Genomic DNA, 16,220 nt, shown 5'->3' with positions numbered 1-16,220 from the left:
CCAGAGCCTCCTGAAGGCTGCTTTGGCCATCAGAGCAAGGAAGGTTCAGGGCCCTGCCAGGTTTCTCTGGTGGAAGAAACATGCTGGGGAAAATGTCTGGGGTTCGTTCCTTGTCAGGGCTTTCCCTGGAAATTATTCCTTTTGTGACCCTTTGGATTCTGAACCTCGTTGCTGTTGCTGTTGGTTTTATTCTCTCTTGTTGCTGTTTCAGGAAATTGTTCTTCTCTCTGCCCTTTGGGATCTTTGTGCTTCCACGGGGAGGAAGAGGGGCAGTTTTTAGTGGCAGCACACCCACATGTGGGTGCCCATGGGTGGGACCCCCAGTGCCCCCCAGTTCCCCACCGGTGTCACAGCACATTCCCGTAGATGTCAATGGGTTCCTGAGGTCGCCTCTGGGGTCCCTGCAGCTCTGCATAGGTCACCTGGGGATCCTGGAGTGTGGTGGCACAGGGGGACGCTGCAAGAGACACGGGCTGTGGCATCTGGGTGGGGTGACACTCATAGGTGACGTCTCCCTGTGTGTGTGTGTCCCCCCTGTACTCACCCCCTGCACTCTTGGTGATCACAATTTGGGTGTACAGCACCTCCCCCTCCTCTGGGGGGGCCAGGGGATCTGGGGGAGACCTGAGGGAATTAAGGGGATGTGTGGGAAGGGATGGAGAGATGTGGGGTTGGGGTAAAAGGGGATTCATGGTTGGAGACCCCCACTCACCTTTCCTGGTGCTTCCTGGTGGCTGTAAAGGAAAGAGGAGAGGGTGACTGTGGGGTCCCTGAGCCCTGACCCCTTTCAGGATTCCTGAACCCCCATGGGACCTTCAATTCCCCTCAGGACCCCCAAACATCCATGTAGCCCCCCAAAATTCATGAACATCCCCAGTGCCCCCAGATAACTCAGCCTCAACCGTGTTTTGGGTTCTGAGCCTCAGCCTCAGAATCCAAAACATGGCAGCCACAGAGATCCCCCAAATACCTGAAGGGCCCCCAAAGAACCCCCAATATCCCTGCAGAACCATCCAGCACCTCCCCAAACCCTACAGGACCTCCAGTCAATGTCACGTTTATGGGGCTGTAAGTGATGCCCAATTGCTCCCCAACTCTGGGGACCTCTTCAGCTCCCTGGGACCCCCGTCCCCCCATTGTCACCCACCCACTCGGTGCCACCGGTGCCAGGCCACAATGACACCTGTGAGCAGGACCAGGAACAACAGGGCACCACCGACCCCTGCAGCCACTGCAAGAAACAGAGGGGGACAGATCAGGATCACCCATCACCCCAGGGGTGCTGCACTCCCTGGTGACCCTGTATGACCCCACCTGTGTTCCTGTGTCCCCGTGGTGTCACTTCCAGGGCCAGCTCGGGGCTGAGTGCTCGGAACACACGATGCCCGTCCTGTCCCAGCTGGTTGGTGGCCACGCACTGGTAGGTGCCCGAATGTCCCACATCGACGTCCCTGAGCTCCAGGAGGGGACCCTGGGCCACCTCCTGCCCATTGTGCAGCCAGGTGAAGGTGACAGGGACTGAGCCCACCTGCACCGAGCAGCGCAGGGTCACGGGGTCACCTGCATGTACCTGGTGTGCCAGGGGACTGAGGCTGATAGTGGCATTGGCCACAGGCACTGTGGGGACACAGACAGGGCTGGCACCAGGTGAAATGGGATGGGGGTGCTGTGGGTGAGGTCACCTCCAGCCCCATGGTTCTGCTCACCCACGACGGTGACATTCAGGGGGTCACTCTCGGCCACGCTGTCCCCGTTGCTGACCCGGCACCAGTACTGGCCACTGTCATTGTCCCCAACGTGCCACAGCTCCAGGCGGGGCCCGATGCCCAGCAGTGCCCCTGAGCCCTCCCGGTGCCAGGAGAAGGACAGGGGACCTGTCCCTGAGGCCACCGCACAGCTCAGTACCAGGCTGTCCCCAAGTGCGACCTGTCCCCCGGGGGGCTGCACCAAAAGGGACATCCCCGAGGGTGGGACACCTGGAGATGGGGGAGACACCAGGGGACAGTGAGGGACCCATGAGGGAGAGGGAGGAGCAGTGAGACCCCATTGAGTGAGTGAGAGGGGGAACAATGAGGAGGGGGCTTGGAAAGAAAGCTCGAGGAAGGATGGAGGGTCCAAGGTGGAGACAGTGGGAGAGGGAGGTGGGTGACACCAGGAAGGGTTGAGGGCACCCAGGAAGGGGATGGTAGGACCTGGGGACCATCCGTGGACCTCGGGGAGGGGTGGGGGGACCATTGGAGGGGTGATGAGACCTTGTGCAGGATGGGGATATACAAGCCAGGAATGGGGAAATGTGGGGAGGGACGGTGAGACAGAGAAAAGGTGATGGGGAAGGATGGGGGTACCCATGTAGAGCTGGGGGAGCTGGGGAGGGACCCGTTAATGGAGCGGGGGAGACAGGGAGGGATCTGAAAAAGGCTGAGGGCCCCAGGGGAGGTATAGGAGTACCCAGACAGTGATGGGGGACCCGGGGAGGCTGTGGGGGCTCCCAGTGCACATCCCTGCACTCACTGTGCACCGAGATGTGGAGCCGGGCGCTGCTCTTCCTCACAGTCCCGCCCTTGGAGCGCACCTCGCAGCTGTAATTCCCTGAGTGGGAGACCCCCACAGCGGGCAGCAGCAGCTGCGGGGACCCCTGCGGGCCCCCCACCACCTGCCCGTCCCGGTAGAACACATGCAGGAGGGGGACTCGGGGCCGCAGGGGGCTGGGGGTACTGAGGCAGCTGAGAGCCAGGGGTGAACCCTCGGTGGGCTCGGGGGGACCCTCCAGCACCGGCACAGAGAAGAGCTCTGGGAAGGAGATGGGGAGGTGAGGACTGTGACCCTGAGTCCACTGGGAAGTGACTTTGGGGGTGTCGGGATTTTGGAATTCCAGTCATGGGGTGCTCACCGTGCACTCTCACTGTCACTGCTGCTGACTGTGACCCATGTGTGCTCATCCAGCCCTTGCAGCGGTAGTGGCCACTGTGGTGCAGCTTCAGAAGGGACAGGGACAGCTCAGTTCCCCTGAGGAACCACCTCAGATCCTTCTCATCCCAGAAAAATTGCACCCTGGTGACTGGGTTGTCCTGACGGCCCCGGCAGCGCAGTGTCAGTGTGTCCCCCTCCAGCAGTGCCTGTGCTGGCACCTGCAGCACCAGCAAGTCTGTGTAACAGGAGGGTCCCATCTCACTGAGGGGCTCCACACAGGTCCGAGGTGCACTGGGTGGACACCTGGACATCTGGGTGCACTGGGGTGCACTGGGATGCTCCTGTGTGCAGGGCACAGGCTCTTGCCACACGAGAGGTGTGAGGTCACCCATGGAGTGGAGCCCACCCAGACCTATCAGGGACCACCCTGATCATTTAGGATCCCCTCCTCACCATCTAAGACTCTCATGGGGGGGCTGAGTCCAGTGCCGGGTCTGTAACATGTGTAGGTGCCACTCTTGGTAACAGTGATTCGGTCTCGTCCCTGCTGTCCCCAGTGCTGCCCATCCTTGTACCAGGTGGTGGCACTGGCGGTCCCCGAGCCCTGGCAGGTCAGTGTCACCTGGTCCCACAGCACTGCCGGCCTCCAGGGGGGATCCACGAGGAGCTGGGTGGTCTGGGCACCTGTGGGTGACAGGGGACACCAGCCTGCCAGGGCCAACAAAGGGCTGGGGACAGTGGGGTGGGGACATGGCATCCCCCGAGGACTCACCAACGAGGCCAAGGGTCTGGGCTGGAAGAGAGAAGGGAAAAGGCTGGGTTGGGGTGGCACCATAAGGACTGTCCTCGTGGGGAGAACTTTCAGTTCTTGTGAGAAAGTGTTTGAGGATTGTCCCCAAAATATTTGGCGAGGCAGGGGGACATGTCTGTGTCACAGCCACCCCTGCACCACATCCGTGTGGCACGGACGCCTTGGGAACAGGGACACTGAAGCCACCCTGGCCTGAGGCAGAACATGGGGACACTGTGGACACCCCGGGCACAGGGACACCATGGACACACCCCTTGCTGGCCCAGGTCAGCCCCCACCAGCTCCTGATGCCATCCCCATGATCCAATCCCCACATGCACATCCTCAGCCTTCTTGTCCCCTTCTGTCCCTGCATCCCACTTCCCTTGTCCCTGTGCCCAGAGCTCCTTGAGCCCAAAGGTGCCAGTCCCCACATTCCTGTCCCCACATCCCCATCCCCAAATTCCTGCCCCCTCTTCCTGTCCCCAAAGCCACCCAAGATCCCCAGTGACACCAAGCTGCACTGTGGGCAACACAGACTGGCACTGCTGGCCTTGGGGACCTCAGGGGTCCCCGCAGCCCCCCTGTGCCCCCTCCCCACCGGTCTCTGCCTCACCAGGTCCCATCCCCAGGCTGTCAGGCCCATGCCTGGGGCACTCACCCCACAGGAGCAGTGCCACCTTCCCGGCCATCCCGGTGTCCCCAGCCATGTGGACTGGCTGTCCCTGGCTGCTGTGGCCACCGCTCCCCTGGCTGGCGGCTCTTCGGACGAAGGGGAAGGAAGCGAGGTCACGTCATTTTTCCACGTGTAGGTGGCTTTTGGTGGAGGCAGGGTCGGACAGGATGGGGGCAGGGTGGGGACCTGGTGGGACATGGGGTGATGGTGGGACATGGTGGGGATGTGATGTTGGCAGAATTTGGAGACTGAGGTGGAATGGGGTTCCCAGGGATGGAGTCTCAGGGGAATGGGGGTCCCAAGGGTTGGGTAGACTCAGACTCAGGACTGGGGGTCCAAGAACAATGTGGCATCCAAGGATTTGTGATCATTTGATGGGGGCCAAGGAATGGAGGTGCCAGGGGACAGGAATTTCTGGGGGAATCAAGGTTCCCAAGGGAATGGGGTGTCAGAGGGACTGGAATTTCTGAGATGGGGTTCCTTGGGAATGAAGATCCAGGGGAATTGCAATCTAGGGATGGGGGCCCCAATGAAGTGGAAACAGAAGTAATGGGATGAATGGGAATCCCATGATTGGGGTCCCAGGAGAATGGGGGTGCCATGGATGGGCATTGGCTGGGTGGGCATGGAGATCACAGCTCCTTCTCTGGGTGCCTCAGAATTTGGGGTGACTCAGGGCCACACACAGTGCCACTGGGGTGCTTGTTTCCTGGGCAGGCATTACATGGGGGTCCTGGGTTGCTCTGCATCTGTGCCCTCCCCTGCCCTTGACTTTTCCCTGTCTTTCTCTTTTTTCGTTATTTTTCTCTCTTTTGTGCCATGTCCCCTCACTCCCGCTTCCTGGCTCAGCAATCCAAGGGAGCACCTGAGCAGGGAATGGGTTGGGGTGACCCCGGGGATGAGGAAAAATGGGATGTGGGGCTGCAGGGAAGAGTAGGGAGGCTGTGGGGTATGGAGGTGTTGGGCTGTGCCCCTAAACATTTTCACTGTCTTTTTCCTGGACAAGAGGCAAGAGGCTGTTTGTGCTGAGAGTCTGATGAGAAAGGGAAAACCAGGGGAGTCCTGTCCTGGGAGGTCCTTGTTTTGGGGAAATCCAGTCCAGGGGTGACACATCCTGGCATGGGGGTCCTGTCTTGGGGGGTGGCACTTCCAGAAATGTCCCTGCACATTCCTGGATGGCTGCCTGTCCCAGGGCTGGCACATTCTGGGCATCCCTGTCCGTCCAAGGCTGGAGCCCAGCCATGGCCCAGCCCCGGCCCAGCCCCACTGCACAGGGGTGGCCACTGGCCAGCCCTGCTCTGGCCAGCCCCAGGTGGCAGCCAGGACCTGAGGGTCCCCCCAGCCCCCCTGGCTTTGATTCTGGCAGCTTTAGAGCTGCTGCAGAGGTGAGAATCCTGTGGGGGAAGTGGCCTGGCTGTGGTTTGCTCAGCCCTGCAAGAAGCACAAAACCCAAAGAGAGCCCAAGCTCTGCGAGGGCCTTTGATGGTTTTCAGGGCAGGGCTGTTTGGAAACCTCCCTGCAGGAGCAGCTGTGAGGGAACCAGTCCAGAAATACAGAAATTGGTCATTTTTTCCCTTGCAGCAAGGTGCTGAGAGAGCCCCAGAACTGCTGTAAATCCCACCCCAATGTGCTCAACAGCCTGACCTGGACCCTCCCTCTCCTTCCTGCCTTGCCCTGGGTGGGCAATGCCTGCATGCCCTGCACCCACCACAGCCACTGTCTTGCTGCCCTCCATACCTGGATGGGGAGAGAAATTTCAACAAATGCTTCCTGTGCTGAGACAAGGACCAGCAGAGATCACTCATCAAATCCTGTCACAGGCAAAACAGCCTTGGAATTAGAGATATGAATAGAATTTATTGCTGACAAAATCAGAGCCAGAGAAGGGGAAGTCTAAGCAACCCTTCCATACACCTTATCCCTGTTGTGAATGAATAACTATGGAGTCATTGGCTTTCACTATTATATTGGCTTTTCCAAATTATTTTGATATAACACAGTTTGTAATCACTTTTTAATTGCTTTTGATACACTACAGTTTGTCAGGCTTTTTACCCCAATCCCTGCGTAGAATTTATATTTTAGTGTGCTAAATAGATTATAGTTGAGGTTCTCCCAAACTGTCAAGATAGAGACTATGTGCTGTGTACTATAACAATAACTATTGCAGAAGTAGCTAATGCCTTTATTTGTGTAAATGACAATTGTCAGAATAATTTTGTGAAATAGCTAATGTTGATTTCATGTACTGGTGGATTATCTTACCTGTTTGATAACACTGAAAAGAAGCAACTAAATAAACATCAAAAAGACAAATGGAAAGAGGAATTTACCACTGACCCTTCAGTTTTCAGGAACTGTCAATCCACAGAACAGGGGAGCCTTGTGAGGACATAAAATATATAAATTTAATCTGCAGTATGGCATGTACTTTATGAAAATAGATCAAGGGTGAAACCAAGCAAATGAAATTCAGAAATATGTAAAAAAAGAAAGTTGAATATGTGTAACCCTCATGAATATATATTTAACCAATACAATGAACAGGTCCATAAGAAGAATTGCTGCAGTTAACCCTGTGCCTCTGGCAGTTGCCAAGCACCCAGCCCACTGTTTACTGCACCTTTTATCCCTGATTAAACATTGACACATTTTAAAGAGTGAGACTTGTTTCTGCCACAGTTTAATCAAAAAGCTGCATTTTGGGTACAGTGAGAGTGAAAAGGGTTGTGTGCCAGCCCCAGCGCTGGGAGTGGGAAGAAGGAGCCCCGAGGGTGCTGTGAAGAGGAAGAAGACACCCCTGAGGGGAATCGATGTCCCCCAGTGCCCCCAGTGTCACAGCATGTTCTCGTAGTCACGGGGGTCCCGCTGTCCCTCGTAGGGTCCCAGCAGCTCCACGTTGGTCACTTGTGGATCACGAGGTGGGGCAGGGCCAAGGGACACCCATGGGTGACAGATCCCTGTGTCCCCCTCCCTGCCAACTCAGTGCCCCTGACATGGGGGTCCAGCACCCCCACTCCACAGGGGAGTCTGTGGGGATAAGCGGGGGGAGGTCTGGGCGGTGTCTGGGGAGGGGGAAAGGGGAGTCCCAGCCCGAGCCCCCCACTCACCTGTCCTGGAGCTTCCTGGCAGCTGCAAGGGAAAGCAGAGGGGGTGACCATGTGGACCCCGGGACCCCTGAACCTTCCTGTCACCCAGGCAGATCCAACCACCCACAGGACCCCCAAATCCCCACTGCAGCCCCAATTCCCACAGGACCCTTTATTCCCCCTGGACTCTCCCAGTACCCCTGAAGCCCCCAGAACTTCTGCACCACCACAGTGCTCCCAACCCACCCAGTATCCCTGACTATTTGAGCCCCAGAACCCAAAGCCTGGCAGGGAGGGGCACCTCCACACTTCCCCACCAATCCAAAAATTCCCCCAACATCCCTGCACGGACCACCAAGAGCACCCCAGTCCCTCCAGGAGCTCCTGGTGCCACCCCAATGTTCTCCAAAGCCCACTCAGGGATGGATCTGGAGCCCAACCAAGACCCTCCAAATTCCCCCCAGATGCCCCAGGACCCCCAGCCGAGGTCACTGCGGGGAGTTCCCCCAGCTGAGGGGCCCTGGGTGCTGCCGATCTCTGCCCCCACTCTGGGGGCTTCCCCTCACTCCAGGACCTCCATCCCCCCCCATTGTCACCCACCCCAGTGGTGCCACCAGAGACAGCCCCCGATGACAGCCAGGAGCAGGAGCAGGAACAGGAGGGTCCTGCCGACATTCAGAGACACTGTTGGGGACAGAGGGGGACACACCGGGGTCAACCTGAACTTCGGGGGTCCTGAACAGCCTGGTGATGCTGTGGGACCCCACCTGTGAGCCAGGGTGAGTGAGGTGTCACCTCCAGGACCAGCTTGGGGCTGAGAGCCCGGTGCCCATCCTGTCCCAGCTGGTTGGTGGCCACACACTGGTAGGTGCCTGAATGTCCCACATCGACATCCCCAAGCTCCAGGAGGGGACCCCAGGCAACCTCCTGCCCCTTGTGCATCCAGGTGAAGGTGACAGGGGCTGAGCCCACCTGCACCGAGCAGCGCAGGGTCACGGGGTCACCTGCGCGCACCTGGTGTGCCAGGGAACTGAGGGCGATGGTGGCATTGGCCACGGGCACTGCGGGGACACAGACAGGGCTGAGGTCACAGGGAGGGGCTGGCAGCCAGTGTGGGGGGGATAGGGACAGGGGGGATGAGTGGGATGGAGGGGTGTTGAGGATGGGGTCACAACACAGAGGGTTAAGGGGACACAGGGCAGAGGCAGGGGGACCTAAGAAGGGTATCTGTGGGACATTGAGGTACCAAGGCAGGAGACCCGGGGAGGCTGTGGGGGCTCCCCGTGCCCATCCCCGCATTCACTGCACACTGTGACATGGAGCCGGGTGCTGTTTTTCCGCATGGCCCCAGACTCAGAGCTCACCTCGCAGCTGTAATTCCCTGAGTGGGAGACCCCCACGGTGGGCACCAGCAGCTGCGGGTACCCCTGCAGACCCCACACCACCCGCCCATCCTGGTAAAACATGTGCAGGAGGGGGGCTCCGGTATGCAGGGGGCTGGGGGTGCTGAGGCAGCTGAGAGTCAGGAGGGACCCCTCCGTGGTCTTGGGGGAACCTTCCTGCATCGGCACAGGGAAGGGCTCAGGGCAGGAAATGTGGGCCAGTGGGGCTGGTGACCCCCAGTGCCTGGGGAAGAGCTGTGGGGCTGTTGGGGTGGCAGCTGTGGGGTGCTCACCATGCACTGTCACTGTAACCGGTGCCGAAACCTCCCATCCCAGTGCTACCCCAGAGTTCACCCAGCCCTTGCAGCGGTAGCGGCCGCTGTGGTGCAGCTGCAGATGGGACAGGAACAGCTCGGTCCCATTTTGGAACTCCACCAATTCCTTCTCCTCGTGGTAGAAGAATACTGAGCTGACCGGGTTGTCCTGCCTGTACCGGCAGCGCAATGTCACCGTGTCTCCCTCCAGCAGCATCCGCATTGGCACCTGCAGCACCAGCTGGTCTGGGAGGCAGAGGGGTGCCGTCTCATCACAGAGCTCTGGAGGTTCTCGATGTCACTGGAACCCCTCTATTGGTCACACCTAGGGCACCAGGGGTCCCAACATGGGGGTCCCCCCACAATGGGATGCTCTGGGATGTCCCCATATGCAACAGATAGGCTCTGGTCAGACCAAGAAGGTCACCCACGGAGCAGAGCCCATGCAGAGCACCAGGGGTCCTCACAGGTGCCAGGTCGGGAACACCCAAACTCCCCTCACCATCTAAGACTTCCACATGGCGGCTGTGCCCACTGCCGGGTCTGTCACACGTGTAGTTGCCACTCTCGGTGGCAGTGACATGAATGAGTCCCTGATGTCCCCAGTGCTGCCCATCCTTGTACCAGGTGGTGGCACCAGCAGTCCCCAAGCCCTGGCAGGTCAGTGTCACCTGGTCCCACAGCACTGCCGGCCTCCAGGGGGGCTCTACAAGAAGCTGGGTGGTCTGGGCACCTGTGGGTGACAGGGGACACCAGCCTGCCAGGGCCACCAAGGGGCTGGGGACAGTGGGGTGGGGACATGTCATCCTGTGAGGACTCACCAGCGAGGCCAAGGGTCTGGGCTGGAAGGGAAAAAGGACAGGGCTGGGTGGATGTGGCCCTGCAGGGACAGCACCATAAGGGGGCATGTGGTGTGGGGGCTGTCCCCAAATTGTCCCAATGGGAACAGTGGTAGAGCATGGAGGTCTTGAGGACAGGGATACCTTGGTCACCCTTGGCTGAGGCAGGACATGGGGACACTGTGGACACACCATGTTCGCACAGGTCACCTCCACCAGCCCTACAGCACCTGTCTGCACAGCCACATCCCCATGGCCCTATGCCCATGATCCCACTCTGGTGGCACCTGTCCCCATGGCCCATCCTCATGGCATGTGGCCCTTGTCCCTGTCCCTGTATCCGTATTCTCCTGTCCCTCTCCCCACAGCTGCCCTAGCTCCAAGGTTCCTTCTGCCACATCCCTGTCCCAACATCACTATCCCTCTGTTCCTCTGCCCACAGCCACCCCACAACTCTGGTCACCCTGGGGTCTTTGCCCTGCTGGCCTTGGGGATATCAGGGGACCCCGCAGCCCCCCTGTGCCCCCTCCCCACCAGTCTCTGCCTCACCAGGGCCCATCTCTGGGCTGTCAGGCCCGTGCCCGGGGCACTCACCCCACAGGAGCAGTGCCACCTTCCTGGCCATCCTGGTGTCCCCAGCCATGTGGACTGGCTGTCCCTGGCTGCTGTGGCCACCGCTCCCCTGGCTGGCGGCTCTTCGGATGAAGGGGAAGGAAGCGAGGTCACATCTCGTCCTCACGTGTAGGTGGCCCTTGGTGGGGGCAGGGTGGGGACAGGATGGGGGCAGGGTGGGGACCTTGTGGGACATGGGGGTGATGGTGGGACATGGTGTGGACAAATGTTGCCAGAATTTGGAGACTGAGGCAGTGTAGGGAGCAAAGGATGGGTGTCCAGGGGAATGGAATGCCCAGGGATGGGATCCCAGGGTAATGGGGGTCCCAAGGTTTGGATGGACTCTGACTTGGGGGTGAGTGTACCAGAACTATGTGGCCTCCAGGTATCTATGACCATGGAATGGGGGTAAAAGGGATCGGGGTGCCAAGGGAACGGGGGGCCCTGTGAGAATGGGGGTCCTGGGAGAATCAATGTCCCCAAGGGAAGGGGGGATCACAGGGGCTGGAATTGCCAGGATGGGGGTCCTTGTGAATGGAGATCCTGCGGAATTGCAGTCCTGGGATTAGGGCCGCAGGGAAGGGGGGACAAAAGAATGGGGATGCCATGGTTGGGGTCACAGGGGAATGGGGGTGCCAGGGATGGGCAATGGCTGAGTGGGCACAGGGTCACAGCTCCTTCATGGGATTTGGGGTGATCCAGGGCCCAGCACACACCCCCTGGGGTGCTCATTTCCTGGGCAGGCATCACCTGGGGGTCCTAGGTAACTCTGCCCTTGACTTTTTCCTCTCTTTCTCTTTCTTCCTTATTTTCCTCACTTTTGTGCCATGTCCCTTTACCACCAGTTCCCAGCTCAGCAAACCTGAGGAGCACCTAAGCAGGGAATCGGTTGGGGGGAGTGGGAAAATGGGGTGTGGGGGGTGCAGGGAAGGGTGAAGAGTCTGTTGGGGATGGGGGTGTACAGCTGTGCCCCCTCAACACTTTCACTTTCTCTCTCGTGCAGCAGAAGGAATTTTATTGGGTTTTGGAAGAAATTCTGTTCCAGGCTTCTGCATTCCTGCTCATCATGCAGCATTTGAAGCAGAAAGAGCAGCTCAGGAATGGAGCCCCGTGCAGGAAGGAGCCCCCAAACTCCTGCTCCTTGAAGCCAGTGGCCATCCAAGGCTGGAGCCCAGTCATGGCCCAGCCCCACTGCACAGGGGTGGCCACTGGCCAGCCCTGCTCTGGCCAGCCCCAGGTGGCAGCCAGGACCTGAGAGTCCCCCCCAGCCCCCTAACCCCCTTGGCTTTGATTCTGGCTGCTTTAGAGCTGCTGCAGAGGTGAGAATTCTGTGGGGGAAGTGGCCTGGCTGTGGTTTGCTCAGCCCTGCAAGAAGCACAAAACTCAAAGGGAACCCAAGCAGTGGCTCTGCGAGGGCCTTTGATGGTTTTCAGGGCAGGGCTGTTTGGAAACCCCCCTGCAGGGACAGCTGAGAGGGGGAACCAGTCCGGAAATGCAGCAAATTATCATTTTGTCCCTTGCAGCAAGGTGCTGAGAGATCTCCAGAACTACTAAAAGTCCCACAACAATCTGCTTGGCAGCCTGGTCTGGACCCTCTTTCTTGAGCAATAGCTGCAGCCTTCTGGAACATCCCAGAAGGAATGTTTGGGTTGTGGATGTAGACACCAGAAGAGGGAAAATGGGGGAACAGGAGAGGCACACGAGGGCCTGGGGAAAAGGGGTGTCACAGCAAGAGCAGGGAGTGCCCAGGCAGGCGAAATTCAGGGCATGCTGGGGTGGATTTACCAGGGAATCAGAACCTGAGGCACACACAGGCATTTCCACAGATTCCTGGGCACTGTTCCAAGGATGGACAGAGCTTCTCCCCATACCCCATGGGAAGTAAATCAAGTTTCAGGGTAAGAATTATATAAATGGTGAGAGTTCCTAAATATGGCCCCACAAAAGCTTCCTTATGAGCTGGGTTGCTGCCCAGCAGGCAGGGAACAATCCCATGGAGCTGTTGGACACAGTGACAGCCAGTCCACATGGCTGGGGACACCGGGATGGCTGGGAAGGTGGCACTGATCCCCTATGGGGTGAGTGCCCAGGGCAGGGGCCTGATAGCCCAGGGATGGGCCCCGGTGAAGCAGAGACTGGTGGGGAGGGGGCACAGGGGGACTGTGGGGTCCCCTGAGGTCCCCAAGGCCAGCAGTGCCAGTGCATGAGGTGGCCGATATTATAAATGCAAGTGAACCCAGTGGGAAGAAATGATGATGTCTGACACCAGTTCAGAAGGCTGAATGATTTCTTTATTGTAACTGTACTATACTACATATATAAATATATACTTTAAATATATAAATATATACTTTAAATATACTATTTAAAAGAGGTACTAAAGATTGGCCATCAGGCTCAAACAATCCTCACCCAGAATCCAATCAAGCAATGACCCCAGGTAAACAATTCTCCAAACACATTCCACATAGGAAAACAAGGATCAGAAATAGAAGTTGTTTGCTCTTTCTTTCCTCTGTGCTCCTCTATGAAAAAAATCCTGGAAAGAGAAGAATGTGCCTGCGACAGACTGGGGTCATGGGGTGGCCATAGGGACATGAAGGGGGTATGGGACTATAGAGACAGGAATGTGGGGAGAGGCATCCTGGAGCCGGGATAGTTGTGGGGACAAGGGGCGGGACACAGGGATGCAGGTACAGGGAGAAGGGGACAAGCACCATGTGGATGGGCCATGGGAACAGGGGCCGTGGGGCTGGTGGAGGTGTCCTATGGCAGCTTGGCATCTCCATGCCTGAGCATGGGTTGGCTGTGGTTTCCTGTTCTTGAGACATCTGTGCCATACCAATGTCCCCATGGAGACCGTCCGGGGACAACCCCCACACCTTATCACTTGTGCCTCTGTCCCCACGGTGCCACCCCCACTCAGCCCTGTCCCTTCTCACTTCCAGCCCAGACCCTCGGCCTCACTGGTGAGTCCTCGAGGGATGCCAGGTCCCCACCCCGCTCTCCCCAGCCCCACACTGGTCCTGGCAGGCTGGTGTCCCCTGTCACCCACGAGTGCCCAGACCACCCTGCTCCTTGTAGAGCCCTCTTGGAGGCCAGTGGTGCTGTGGGACCGGGTGACACTGACCTGCCAAGGCTTGGGGACCGCTGGTGGCACCACCTGGTACAAGGGCAGGCAGCAATGGGGGCAGAAGGGATCCAGCCACTTCACTGTCATCGAGTGTGGCACTTACATGTGTGAAAGACCTGGCACCAGGCTCAGCTCCCCCATGTCCTAAATGGTGAGGGAGTTTTGGGTGTCCCCAGCCTGGCACCTGCAGTGACCCTGGCACTCTGGGTGGGCTCCATTCCATGGGTCACCCCTTTGGTGAGACCAGAGCCCAACCCCTGCATACAGAGACATCCCAGAGCATCCCAGGCAGGGGGACTCTGTTTATGGAATTGGGCATCCCTGGTGCACTGGGTGTGTTCCAATGGGAGGGTCCTGGTTCCATTGGGACCCACCAGGCCCCTGCAGTGTGACAGGACCCACTTGTCCCCCAGACTGGTTGGTTGTTGTTGCTGCAGGTGCCGGTGGGGAGTTTGCTGGAGGGGGACACGGTGACACTGCACTGCCGGTGTTGGCTGTTCCTGTTAGTCACTGAGGAGCGATTCTACCGTGGTTACAAGGAACTGAGGAGGTGCCTCTTTGTGACTGAGCTGTCCCTGTCCCCTGTGCAGATGCACCAGAGTGGCTGCTACAGCTGCAGGAGCTGGGGGGCAAGGAGGTGGAAGAAGTCACAGCCAGCAACAATGATAGTGCATGGTGAGCACCCCACAGCTGCCACTCCAACACCCCCAGCCTCTCCCTAGGGACTCAGGGTCACAAATCCTCTTGTTGCCTCTCCTTCCCAGAGCTCTTCCCGGTGCCATGCTGGAGGGTCCCCCCAAGCCCACTGAGGGGTCCTCCCGACTCTCAGCTGCCTCAGCACCCCCAGCCCCCTGTGGCCCCGAGTCCCCCTCCTGCATGTGTTCTACAAGGGTGGGAAGGTGGTGGAGGGCCCACAGGGGTCCCCACAGCTGCGGGGTCCCCTCCTGGAGCTGGGGACATCGATGTGGGACATTCAGGCTCCTACCAGTGTGTGGCCACCAACCAGCTGGGCGGGCACCAGGCACTCAGCCCAGAGGTGACCCCTCGCTCAATTTCAGTCACTCATGGGAATCACATGCGGTTGTTCAGGACCCCCAGGGTTTAGGCTGACCCCAATGTGTCACCCTCTGTCCCCAGCAGTGGCTGTGAATGTCAGTAGGACCCTCCTGTTCCTGCTCCTGCTCCTGGCTGTCATCAGGGGCTGGTACTGGTGGCACCACTGAGGTGGGTTAACAGTGGCTGGTGATGAGGTTCCTGGAGTGAAGGGAAGCCCTCAGAGTGACAGCAGAGATCAGGGATCCAGTGCAAATCAGGGCTGCAGTGAGGATTTGGAGGTCCCGTGGGTGGCTGGAGTTGCTCTAGTGCCAGGAAGGTTCAGGGTGTTATAAATGAAAATTGATCTAGCCAAACTAAAAGTAAAAATAAAGTTTTTATTTTTGCGATCAAATTCTATCTTAGCCAGCCACAAGGAAAGAACAGTGCCATGCTTGGGGTCGAGCCTGGGATCGGTGCTGGGTGTGAAACAAAGAAGACACCTCAGCAGAGGGTCCCTCTATGCCCACACAGCACCTTCCTGGTACGAGTGGTTTTTATAGGGAAAATTCTGCCCAAGGCCGAGATTTCAGCAATCAGTCCTTTCTATTCAGAGTCCCACATATTGATGAAATTTATTTTCTTGGAGTTGGGCTGGAACAATTCAGTGTCCGGTGAATCCCCATGATGTAGTTACAGGAGTCCGGCATTCACATATATCAGCCTGGAGGATTTCCTTGGTATCAATCTAGGGTCCTTGACTCCATGATCAGCACCTGGGTGTCCCTGTATGCTGAGATATGGCCCATCTGCTGAGGGGCCACATACATTTACTCGTAAATGAAGTTTCAACATAGACTAAGTTTCATCTATGTGGGGGAGGAAGAGGGGGAGACTCCTAATACAAACATGTTTTTTCCAACAAATAACGTATATTACATATACCATATTATAACTGGCAGGGATTATATTCACTACACATAACAAGGGGTCCCAGGGTCCCCACGGTCACCCCCTCTCCTTTTCCTTGCAGCTGCCAGGAATCCCCAGGACAGGTGAGTGGGGAGGCTCTTGCAGGGATTCCTTTTTCCCCCTCCCCAGACACCACCTAGACCCCCCCCTTAACCCCACAGGACTCCCCCAGAGGAGGGGCCGGTGCTGGAACTCCACGTGAGGGGCACTGAGTGGGCAGGGGGTGAGTACGAGGTTGACTGGGACACATCACCCACAACTGTCACCTCCCACCCTGGTTCCCACAACTGACATCTCCTGCACAGGTGTCCCCCAGCCCTACCCTACCATGGGATCCACAAGTGACCAACATGGAGCTGTCAGGACCCTACAAGGGAAAGCAGGACCCCAGTGACACCCTCAAGAGTGTGCTGTGACACTGGGAGACACTGGCAGCACTGGGGGGCATCAATTACCCTCAGGGGTGTCTTC

The 16,220-nt window shown here is 58.1% G+C and overlaps 3 protein-coding genes and 1 long non-coding RNA gene across 8 annotated transcripts; all 4 read right to left on the bottom strand.

The window, feature by feature from the left end:
* Nucleotides 1-319: 319 nt before the first annotated feature.
* On the bottom strand, nucleotides 320-851 carry LOC146765356 (uncharacterized). The gene is made up of 3 exons (XR_014950050.1): nucleotides 713-851; nucleotides 545-624; nucleotides 320-457 (listed from the first exon to the last, which is right to left on the bottom strand). It is a non-coding gene; the product is annotated as an uncharacterized LOC146765356 (long non-coding RNA).
* Nucleotides 852-1,139: 288 nt separating this feature from the next.
* On the bottom strand, nucleotides 1,140-1,959 carry LOC116184487 (Fc receptor-like protein 2). Its single transcript, XM_031506928.3, has 3 exons — nucleotides 1,707-1,959; nucleotides 1,315-1,617; nucleotides 1,140-1,231 (listed from the first exon to the last, which is right to left on the bottom strand). The coding sequence occupies exons 1-3, from the start codon at nucleotides 1,957-1,959 to the stop codon at nucleotides 1,140-1,142; spliced, it is 648 nt and encodes a 215-aa protein (XP_031362788.3).
* A 422-nt stretch (nucleotides 1,960-2,381) lies between these two features.
* LOC146765355 (low affinity immunoglobulin gamma Fc region receptor II-like) lies at nucleotides 2,382-3,882 on the bottom strand. The gene is made up of 2 exons (XM_085560507.1): nucleotides 3,364-3,882; nucleotides 2,382-3,145 (listed from the first exon to the last, which is right to left on the bottom strand). Exons 1-2 carry the CDS (start codon nucleotides 3,743-3,745, stop codon nucleotides 2,508-2,510), a joined length of 1,020 nt encoding a protein of 339 aa, XP_085416633.1. The 5' UTR covers nucleotides 3,746-3,882; the 3' UTR covers nucleotides 2,382-2,507.
* Nucleotides 3,883-7,043: 3,161 nt separating this feature from the next.
* LOC146765354 (low affinity immunoglobulin gamma Fc region receptor III-like) lies at nucleotides 7,044-11,792 on the bottom strand. Of its 5 annotated transcripts, none has more exons than XM_085560453.1 (6): nucleotides 10,595-11,792; nucleotides 9,141-9,407; nucleotides 8,233-8,526; nucleotides 8,066-8,149; nucleotides 7,487-7,508; nucleotides 7,044-7,406 (listed from the first exon to the last, which is right to left on the bottom strand). In XM_085560453.1, the coding sequence occupies exons 1-6, from the start codon at nucleotides 10,806-10,808 to the stop codon at nucleotides 7,280-7,282; spliced, it is 1,008 nt and encodes a 335-aa protein (XP_085416579.1). In that variant the 5' UTR covers nucleotides 10,809-11,792; the 3' UTR covers nucleotides 7,044-7,279. The 5 variants fall into 5 exon arrangements, with proteins under 5 accessions (XP_085416579.1, XP_085416576.1, XP_085416577.1 ...); XM_085560450.1 differs by lacking the exon at nucleotides 10,595-11,792 and adding an exon at nucleotides 9,664-10,588; XM_085560451.1 differs by lacking the exon at nucleotides 10,595-11,792 and adding an exon at nucleotides 9,664-10,588 and having other exon boundaries at nucleotides 7,044-7,282.
* Nucleotides 11,793-16,220: the final 4,428 nt, after the last annotated feature.

Source organism: Lonchura striata, chromosome 25 (genome assembly GCF_050655825.1).
Source record: "Lonchura striata isolate lonStrDom1 chromosome 25, ASM5065582v1, whole genome shotgun sequence".
NCBI lineage: Eukaryota > Metazoa > Chordata > Aves > Passeriformes > Estrildidae > Lonchura > Lonchura striata.
Note: the sequence above shows the minus strand (reverse complement) of the source record. Positions and strands in the feature narration are given on the sequence as shown.

What these genes read in the sequence shown, in the direction of transcription:
- LOC146765354 (XM_085560450.1), bottom strand. Translation starts at nt 10,195, where the DNA reads ATGGTGTGTCCACAGTGTCCCCATGTCCTGCCTCAGCCAAGGGTGACC. An exon ending in GGTTACAGTGACAGTGCATG is followed by an intron (nt 8,527 to 9,140) that starts GTGAGCACCCCA and finishes GTGTCCCCGCAG; the next exon opens with TGCCCGTGGCCAATGCCACC. An exon ending in TCTCTGGTGGCACCACTGGG is followed by an intron (nt 7,509 to 8,065) that starts GTGGGTGACAAT and finishes TTTCCCTTGCAG; the next exon opens with CTGCCAGGAAGCTCCAGGAC.
- LOC146765355 (XM_085560507.1), bottom strand. Translation starts at nt 3,745, where the DNA reads ATGGTGCCACCCCAACCCAGCCTTTTCCCTTCTCTCTTCCAGCCCAGA. An exon ending in CCCCATGAGAGTCTTAGATG is followed by an intron (nt 3,146 to 3,363) that starts GTGAGGAGGGGA and finishes CCTGTTACACAG; the next exon opens with ACTTGCTGGTGCTGCAGGTG.
- LOC116184487 (XM_031506928.3), bottom strand. Translation starts at nt 1,959, where the DNA reads ATGTCCCTTTTGGTGCAGCCCCCCGGGGGACAGGTCGCACTTGGGGAC. An exon ending in CCTGAATGTCACCGTCGTGG is followed by an intron (nt 1,618 to 1,706) that starts GTGAGCAGAACC and finishes GTGTCCCCACAG; the next exon opens with TGCCTGTGGCCAATGCCACT. An exon ending in ACGGGGACACAGGAACACAG is followed by an intron (nt 1,232 to 1,314) that starts GTGGGGTCATAC and finishes TGTTTCTTGCAG; the next exon opens with TGGCTGCAGGGGTCGGTGGT.